Source organism: Lates calcarifer, unplaced genomic scaffold, assembly GCF_001640805.2.
Source record: "Lates calcarifer isolate ASB-BC8 unplaced genomic scaffold, TLL_Latcal_v3 _unitig_643_quiver_2901, whole genome shotgun sequence".
NCBI classification, from domain to species: Eukaryota; Metazoa; Chordata; class Actinopteri; family Centropomidae; genus Lates; species Lates calcarifer.
In genome coordinates this window covers 1-10,294 of record NW_026117871.1, presented here as the reverse complement: position 1 = coordinate 10,294, position 10,294 = coordinate 1, and the positions used below count along the sequence as shown (strand labels likewise).

Below are 10,294 nucleotides of genomic sequence, written 5' to 3'. Positions count from 1 at the left end.
AGCCTCACACAACTGTTTTTCATATGTGCAGTCGTACTCCTCAAAACCTGTAAACAGACATAGAATTAGTAGATTCACCAACTACAGAGCCACGTTGACAAAAAACATCTCCAGCCATACTAGCAGCTTCATGGCGCTGCACTTTAGCACAGCAGGAGTTTGAGCTAAATGCTAATGTTAGTATGTTAACATGCTCACTATGACAATGCTAACATGCTAACACGTAGCAGGGAATTTTTACCATCGTCATCTTAGTTTAAGTTAACATGTTATCATGCTAGTTTTTCCTAATTAGCACTAGCTGTAGGTGATGGCAGGTATATGTAGTTTATTCTTTCATGAATCAAGGTGCTGGATAAACTGAATTTTTAAATTGCATAATCCCTGACATGAAAAGTCAGGGATTATGAAAGTCGGCAGGCTTTGTCTTCTGGGGCACATCGAAATCCCCACAAAATGTCATAGCAATCCATTGAGTAGCCTGGACCAAAGTGGTGGACTAATCTTATTTTCCTAGCTTAACAGTGATACTAAACTATATCATTATCATTTAAATATCATCCATCCAACAGAGTGTATCTGTGCCAAAAAATATTAAGGCCAAGCACCAGGATCAAGGGCTTTGCATAGAAATGACACTATTCACAGTCATGTATGTAAAGCTTGTGGGTTTAATATGGCAATTTTCCACCACCAGATAGAATCAACATAAGGGATTCAATCCAGCTAAGTAAAATATATGCACCACTTATAGATCAGGACACTACAAAATACACCTCTGATTCTTCACCCACCCCACCCCAACCAAAAAAAAAAGTCTTGATCATACAGCTTCAGATAGACCACAAACACTTTCTCATCAGCGTCAGTAGTGTACAGCATCCAAAACAGAGGCTGGGCAGCAGCACACCAGGCTTCCCTTGTTGCATTTGTGAAACACATCCACATAAAGACACAGCCACATCTTCAAATAGAGACAATTACAGAACACCATTTCTTTGTGGGTACAGTATGTGAATTCTAGTAATCATACAGGTAGCATGTATGACACATGGATTATACTACAATACAGTATATATACAGTAGCAGTGAGTTGATAGCTGACAAACTGTGGACCCTCACTGTGTTTTCTCGCTCTCCATCTTGCGTCCTATTCGCAACTCTACTTATGTGTTGATGAGTGTGAACAGACTCTGGAGAGGCAGAAGGCGAGTGCGCTGCCGTTTTCAGCACTTGAAACACATTGTGGCGGCAGTGTTGCTTGATGCTTGCTCCCGTACCCAGGCAGTGGGCATATGCTGTTGACACCATAAGAAGCTTGTGTGAGGAGCATTACGCAGCTGAAGTTGATGCAGAATTGAACGCTTATCCTGATGGATAGTAGGACCTGCAAATACGGGTTTGGAGAATGTTACAAAAGAGTTTTGTTTTTCTTTGATTTATATTTCAAGCACTAAAGATGTGTCATGATACCTCCTATTAAAACTGAGGAAATATCAGTAGCCCAAAAGAGTGGATAACAGTACTTCACAGAGAAAGATCACAACACACGTTTTCAGTTGTAAACTGCCACTAGGCACATTTTCAGAGGTTTGGAAAGTAAAGAGACTTTTAAAAGCAGCCTTGAGCAAAAAACAAAAGGACATCACAGACTTTTTTTCTTTCAGTATTACAGTGAAGCAGTGTGTACCTTGTTGGCAGTGGGACACTATTCCCTACAGGAATGTCTTAAGATATGGACGGCTTTTCTATACGAAATCATCTTGCACCATATAGACACCTAAAAAAATGGATCAAATCCCTGGTTGCTGTTGCTAGGATCAAAACAGTCCGGGGAATAGGGGTAAAAACTGTACATTTACAATGTGGATATACTGTACAACAGCCTCAGATTTGAAAACATGTAGTAGATAATACACATTTAGTGTAAAAGCATAAGTGAGCAAGAAAACACAAAGAGAAATCTACAGTTTTCTTATGTCAAACATACCATTTTACATCCTAAAAAGCTCTGAGCCACAGCAGGCTGCTATCAAACCCCCTCCTGTTCACGTCAATGCAAAATGACACACGTCACTGTAAAACAAAAATCAGCAGGAAATGACAGGAAATTGTACATATTACAGTTTGACTTAAGAATTCCGGTTTTTCTTTAGTTTTAAATAAATCATACAAAAATAGTAATGTACAGTATACAATCTGTCATGGTCCCTTTGATTCTCAGTGTAGTGTAGACTGAGTGTATAACTCACACACACTCAGTGGTTCATAGCTGAGTAACGTCTGACTCTTTTCAGATAGTGCTGAGTCCCAATCAGTCCAAAGCTCCTGGCTTCAGTCCTTTGGGGGAGTCGGTCTGTCACTCACTCTCCCTCCGTGGCTCAGCTGCTCCGCAAACAGACTGACTCTCCACAGATCATCACACCTTCTCCCACAGGTCACCCTCTATCTTGCTCCTCATCCCGTCTCTCAGGTTATCTCTACTGATCTCCAGGGAGGTAAATAAACGAGTCCCTACGATCCCTCTTTCCCCTCTGAGCTCTCCGGTGGCGGTGGAGGCTCCTCCGCCATGGGGGACTGGGCCCCTCCCGGACCATCTGTGCACAACCCAAAAAAGAAACAATAAGAAATATGTTGTTGTTACTTTGAGGGGCAAAAAGAAGTAACTATAGGCTGTATACAGCCTGTTCTGTTGGCCACTGCCAATGACTTAATGATTATTACATCACTGCATGCTTGCATGTTTTGCTTTTGAGTCATTTTACAGCTCCTACTGTGTCAGAGCCACTTTCAGAATCACCCTAAGTAGCATAGCACCAATAGCATCACCATAGCACTAATTTGGGCCTACAGGGAGAAAATGCATAGTGTCCACAACCTCCTGGAAGTAGCCAGTTAGCCCATTCCCAAGTGGCAACTGTAGCCCAAAGCTGATTCTCAGACCAAAACGACTCTAAAGGTGCTTTCAGACCTACCTTGTGTGGTCCAGACCTCTGGGGTAAGAAAATAGCAAAAAAATAGCAGGTGTGAAAGGTGCCTCAGACCACAGCCCGGACCAAAGGACCAAAACATGGTTCATCCAAAAGCGTTGGTCTCATGATTCAGCTAATTTGCAGTGAAAACACTTTTTTGGATGGTTCAGACTTGTGGACCAAATACAGGAAGTCGAGGCAGGCTCGTTACCCATTAAATAATAGAAAGGGAAAAATAAGCAGAAGGGAAGTAAAAATAAGCTGCAGTACCACATGGGAGGAGGAGATAAAATATTTAACTGTAATTTGGTCTGATGACGAAATCAGCTTGAAAAAAGTCAACTTGACAAATCTGAAAGTGACGACATCAGACACACACCCAGCACACATATGTGATGACAACTGGACACACATATGTCATACAAACTTCTTCAGTGCCCTCGCAAAGTCACTGTGAAACCAAAACTAACTGGGTCAAATGTATACAATGTAGCAAAAACATGAATCTTGCTTCAGACATCTATCAGACATCATCAATCTGTGGTTGGCAACCATATTTGGGCCTGAGCAGGGCCAGAGGTTGAGCATGCAAAGACTCATCTGCCTGGTTACTAGCAGTGCCTGGGTTAGGTCTGAATTAAAAATGAAGCATCAAAATGTTTGGTTAGGCTTCTTCTCAGGGTGCCCAATCACTTTTCAATGTCTGAAACATTGTAGCTATTAGAGAAAAATGTATTCCAAAAACAAGATATAACCTGTTAAAGTTTGACAAAAACTTTGATGGATTGTGAACTGTGCATGATCTCAGGACTTGCACTACAAATTAAACTTATAAACCGATGACAGTTTTTAGTAATAACAGAGGCAAAGACAACTAGTGTACTTTACCTTTGAGGGACAGCTCAGCTAGTTTAAGAGGCAGGTCACCGGGGTTTACGCCTGCCGGTGAGCCCAGGATGTCAGGCAGGGCATTTCGCCTCCCCGAGCGTCCCGAGGAGGCAAAGTCCAACACTGGCTCTACTTCTGTCATCTCAGGACCCCTCTACGATAAAAAGAGAAAAAGAGTACAGCATTAATTTTGCTGTGCTCTCAAACAAGAAAGAAACAGTACTTTTTGGCAGTTTTGTAACAATAAATGAAAACCTGTAAATTAAAGGGTTAGTGTTAGGGTTAGAGTATTGTGTTTTATGAATTTCACAATAAATTCAGTAGGAATCTTTCTGTGCTAATACACCAATCAGCCACAACATTAAAACCACTTGCATAATATTGTTTGGTCCCCCTTGTGCTGCTAAAACAGCTCTGACCCATCAGGGCATGGAAACAGGATTCCTGAGGGTGTCCTGTGGTGTCTGGCATTGGGATATTGGCAAATATTGGTGGGGCGTCCAACATCTGGTTTGTTCTGGATCATCCCACAGATGTTCAATCAGATTTGGATCTGGAGGATTTGGAGGCCAGGTCAACACCTTGGGCTCTTTGTCATGTTCCTTGAGCTATTCCTGAGCAGTTTATGTGGTGTGGTGGGAGCACCGTCCTGCTGGGGGAGGCCCCTGCTGTCAGGGAGTGTGTTTGCCATGGGGAGGTGTGTTTAGTTTACAGCAATGTTAAATTGGGTGGCATGTATCAAAGTAACATCCAGATGAATGTCAGGCCCCATGGTTTCCCTGCAGAACATTGTATTGTAAAGAGATGATTGTTATTCACTTCACCTGTCAATGGTTTTAATGTTTGTTGTTCATTCAGGGTCTTATTTCTATGCTATTCTATTCCTAATGATAAAGTTTGTCTGTACTTTTGTATGCTTTTGTACTGTGGAGAAAACCCCTGTATGGGACAGTGACTCTGTTCTACTCCAAGTACATTTCAAATGATCTAGTTAGCCTGTTTCTTTCTCTGCACTGATGCTTACACTGGTCACTTTAATGACATTAGTTTCGAAATGACTGATGTTTTCATTTTGAGTAATACAGAGCCCAAGCAGTGTCCATTTATCTTAACATATTTCAGAAAACAAAATGGACCTAATCTGTTTAGTGATTTGAACGTCAAGAGAAAAGATTCCTCACTGAAGCGGAGGATGTGTCTGTCTGGGCTCATGGAAACCAGCAGCTGGGGAGTCTGCTCTGGGCTACACTGGTGACAGGCAGAATTACATTCCTTGTCACACAGACACACACACACACACACACAAACACACAAACACAGCAAGCCACTGTTGCTATGGCAACAGTACAGAAAAGCACCACTGGCAGGTAAACATATGACTTGAATCCATTCTCTCACTATCTCACTTTCTCCTCCCAGTCTCACTCTTTTGTTGTGTAGCTTTGCTTTAAATAACCATAGCATTCTGTGGAGCAAAATCCCATTTCCCATCGCTCTGTTTCAACAAAGGAATGACATGTGAGTTAATGCGCACTTGCAGCTATAAACTCACACACACACATACACACTATCTAGATCTCCAGAAAAAGGGCCACAGGTTGGCCATCTGTTAGCCTCGAGCGCTATTGTAGCTTCAACATTGAGCTCATATAAGCAACAGTAGATCATTGTGTCCTATTTCTTTGAATAGTTCCATGAGCATAAACGTATTTCCACTTTGACATAATCACATTCTGACAACTCAACCAGTGTCTCTGCACACAGGAGGAGTGACTGCTATTGGCAGGACAATATAAACACAACAAAGCAGCATTTGTATGATTTTGTTTGCATAAAGGTGACAAATGTAGCATTTTTGAATGTCAGTATGTCATTATCAAATTATCTCTGTACAATGAATGATATTATTTAACAGAATACACACATACACAGAGCATCCATAGCTTTACAGAACAGGGCATGCATACAGATAGTAATAATTAATGTGATAATGATTTATTGATGTCAAAATGCTGTTGCACATTCACTGTTGTGCCTTGTTGAACACCCTCACAATAATATGACCAGGATGTTTGACAAACGTAAAGTAAATGCGTTGCAAATTATTTATTATTAGTTCAATTTTTTTCACATTTTACTTTTGAAACTGTCACTTTTTCAAAAAAACAGGTTTGAACAAACACAAACTAACACAATCAATCCAAACGTAACCCATAATGCCCGTTCCTAAGCTATGTTGTAGAACTGACAGTTCCTTTCAATAGCAGTGCTTCCTCTGCCTCACTTAAACAAGCTAACGTTACTGCAAGACAGTGTCGGTGACAACATCAGTACACAGCATTACCTTTATCCACAATTACTCCATCAGTATTGTCAAATCCAAGATGATTCCAAACATTATTTCTCCATGCTAGTTTACCCCATTTTTTGTTAGCAAAGAGAACAACATTATTTGATTATAGATCATTTTTTTCACCTGCCGAAGGTGGTTTACAGAAAACAACTGCAGTTTGTAAAGTCCCCATGTACTGCTTTACACCCAGATTCAAATGAAAATATCAAGAACAAGGCCTCAGTGTCCTCAGAGGCAGCTACAACCACTCCACTTTCAGGTCTTTGAACTGAAATGCTCTGTATTTGCAATGTTAAATTGGTAGGACTGTACTGTAGGCGTCCAGGGAATCTGGAGCATTGTTTCCCCTCTCAGGCCTCGCATGTCAAAGATGCTCTTTGTCCTGAATTTGAGGCCAGGGTTCAACTAAAAGTCGAACAATAGGAGTCTAATTGGGGCCAAGCAGCAGAACGAACACTTCGTCTCTTCTTCCTGCTTCAGCTGTCTGACAGGCTTGTCAAGCTAAACAGCTGATTATCAATGAAAAGCTGGGATTTGACTGTTAATCTGGATGATTACCAACTAGACTCAGGCTGATAATATTGACTTGCTGTGCTGTCAGGTCTATATTGACCTTTTCTTTAATACCAGATACTGGCCAAAAATCACCCACTGCTGATGGGACAGCTCGCAGTATGATGTGGGAGGATTTTCCTCAACAGCTTCAGGGTTTTTTCCTGTAAAACCTGCAGTGAAAGCTGCCTCAGGCCACCTTTTCCCCACCTAAGAATGTTGTCACTTTTTTTTTAGCAACCAGTGGTGATTTACTGTAGCTTAGAGGTTTGCAATTTTCTTTAGCTAAATATCAACAACTGCAAATCAGTGCAGAACATTGGCTTTCAGTGGCTTCAATCCAGCGATATCAGTGTCAATAACAGCCTTGGAACACCACCAATAGCCTGGTCCTAATTAGAACATCTGGTTGGTAACTTTCATTAAGCCATCGGATTAAACATTGAACAGGCAGTGACCCATCATTTGAACAGGTTTATTTTAGCTGTTAATCCAACAACAGTTTAAATGGGATTATCTTGTCAAGAAAATTGACCTAGATACGATGATGTCTGCGCCGGCTCAGTCAGACACAGGAACAAGCCGCAGGTATGTTACGCAACAAGGTCGAGTTATAAAAGCCTTTTGATGGAAGAACTGTCAGAGGTCAAGGGCAGTTTACAGAGCGGGTGAGAAGATGTTGACTAAAAAAAATGAGGATAAAAAGGCTATCTTTCCGTTTTCTTCCAAACTGCAAACATGTGACAGCTCTGCAATTAAATAAGAGCTCATTAATGCTGCAAATTGCTACCTGGGCTATTTCTAAACACAGTGACCTCTATAATTTAGCAACAAATTACACTGTATGTACTTGAAACATCCTCTGTCTTGCAGTGCCATTGTGGAAATAATCATGCAGCTAAAATTATACTCTGATATCTTGCCAGTTGGACACGTACAAAAGGAAAAAGCCTTTTCACCCATCCCATCTTCTGCGTGTTTACCAGAGCAGGTATGTTGTATCGCTGAACTTAAACAGCACACATTCAGTGTTGAAGGATAATTCTGACCACAACAGCACAGGGTTTTTGTCTCCGATCAAACCTCACAGTGCTCTCGACACCAGTGGGAGTGTCTCTGTTCAGAGGAAGCCTTGCTGGCTTTTCAAGAGAGCGCCAGCCTTTCTAAATGGAAATTCAAGTCCAAGGACCCTGAGCAAGAAAGCTTGTCTCAACAGACATTTTCACAGAGAGAGTGAATGGAGGCTTTCAGCACCACGGACAGGGCGAGAGAAAGAAAGCAGAAAACAGAAACAGATGCTGAGAGCTTCATAGCTCGGACTTTGTGCATCCAGGCAACCAACACAGACATATTGCCTGTGTTTCTGTTGTGTGTAGAAAATGTAAAAGAGCTCTATTCAAGAACATATTACCTCAGTATTGACAAATGTTACACACCTTGTAGAACATGACTGGAGACCTTTCACAGTTGGCATCTTCAAACCAGTGTGTGATCTTATATTAGTTTTAACTTTCAGAGCTACCACCAAATTACACAATGCAGAGCAGCAGCAGTGCACTAGTAACTTTGCTTAAACATACTTTAAATCTGGCAAAAGAATGACTAGAATCAGAAACTTTAGAGTATGAATCTGACTGTACCAAAAATGTATTGGTTCAATACCTAGCCTAGCCAATGCAGTGTAACATATAATATTATTAATCATTCTGAATCATAGCAAATCTGTTTTGCATTTCATTACACCTGGATTCATTCATTTTTTGGCCATTTGGAGGCAGGACAACGAGCTGTAAACATAATGCTGACACATTATCAGTTTATGGCTAACCTGTTAGCAAACAGTTTCTTATTTACACCTCCAGCAGACATGGAGAAACATAAGCATTCATTTAGACTCTAAGTCCAGTATTCACTCTCTTTGAGCTCTGTTTTGGTTTCCACCAGCTTTTGACAAAGTATCTGTATCTTTAGCTGTTAAATGCACCACTACATTCACGTGCAGTACACCGCTTATTAGAGCCTTTTTCTCTGGAAACCCGCTGCCTGCTGCTCCGAAAACGACACTGATGAAAGCGGGGAAAGTAAACCAAAACAGTACGGTTGCATAATAAAAAGCTTTTAAGGATCCACCCGCTGTACAAAAAAATGCATGAACAAAGATGTTTGAAAATGTCACATCCATTACAGTCAGTAGTTATGTCAGAATAAATGTGACATGTTTTCTGCATTCCCATCTCCTTGAGTGATTGGAAAGCACAATGTTGTGTTTAGCAATAAACCAGGACAAGGCGCTGGGAAAACCACACTCTAAATGGGTCAGGAAAACTCCAACCTCTGATTCTCAAGTCTCAAAAATTACATTTTATAAAGCTGAATACTGCAGTGACATGAGAACAGAAGAGAAATGCACGATCTCAGGCACTCCTTGTTTTTGCTTGAAAATGTATTCAATCATGACACATGTGAAACTCTGAATCAAACCATACATCTTAAATAAATGTGATATTCCGCTTCATATGCTCATTATATGAAATATCAGTTAGGAGTAGTGGTGAATGACTGAGTTCAAACTGACACTGAGTGAACCTGCGTATATTTCCAAACTGAGCCCCGGTCATTTACAAAAAGCAGCGTAGAAAACATTCAGCTGCAGCTTCTCATTTAGCCAGTGCTGAGCATCGCTTTCACCACTTAAAATGAAGTTGCTGGCGGTACATCTCATCAGCTGTTACTAATTACTGTTAATTCAGTCAGTAATTTGATGACAGGCCTACATTAAACGAATCTGTTGTGGATTTGTGTGCTCTGTGTATGCTGCTGTCCGTGCTTGTCAAAGACAGTTTATGAGCTGAGAACTTCCACTCTGTAACACTGTACGCTGCAAAACCACAAATGAACTGAAGTTAGTTCCAACAAATCCTACAGAGTGAGACATCTTTTCTCTAGTGGTCTCATATCAATACTTTAAGCTTATAAACTTTATATTTTTGGACTATAACCCACCGTATTTGACTCAATAAGGCATGTGAGATTAACAAGTCTACAGCTGTGTTATTCTGATGATACAATGATTAGATACACAGGCTATTTAATCAACATTTAAGTAATGAAAAATCAGAATCAGATTGGACTCACTATCAGCAGATACCCAATAATAAAGGACCTGGACTGGGATCAAGGACAAAAAAAATTGACTGGGACATCTGCAGTTGTTTCCACAGAAAAAATCATAAAGTACAGAGCCTTAAGTTTTAGTGTCATGGTTATAAATAGTGTTTAACAACTGGTTATACATATAAAATACTTCCGGCAGTTTCAGTACAAAAATATCAGCACTGGTGCTGGCCTTTAAAAAGCCATATCTGTCAAAGCTTTCTCTTCTCCAAACAGGAGACAATGATAGATATCAGTTCTCCGAGCCACGCAGCCTGGCCCTGCCTGAGGCTGACCTCTATTCTGCTTCTCATCAGTCTAACACTTGCAGTGTGACCGCCAGAGAGAGCAGCTACAGTCACCACACAGACTACAG

General features: G+C 40.9%; 1 protein-coding gene across 1 annotated transcript; it reads right to left on the bottom strand.

Moving 5' to 3' along the window:
* Positions 1-651: 651 nt before the first annotated feature.
* LOC108879381 (cAMP-dependent protein kinase inhibitor beta) lies at positions 652-4,012 on the bottom strand. The gene is made up of 2 exons (XM_018670620.2): positions 3,861-4,012; positions 652-2,597 (listed from the first exon to the last, which is right to left on the bottom strand). The coding sequence occupies exons 1-2, from the start codon at positions 4,000-4,002 to the stop codon at positions 2,515-2,517; spliced, it is 225 nt and encodes a 74-aa protein (XP_018526136.1). The 5' UTR covers positions 4,003-4,012; the 3' UTR covers positions 652-2,514.
* Between the last annotated feature and the right edge of the window lie 6,282 nt (positions 4,013-10,294).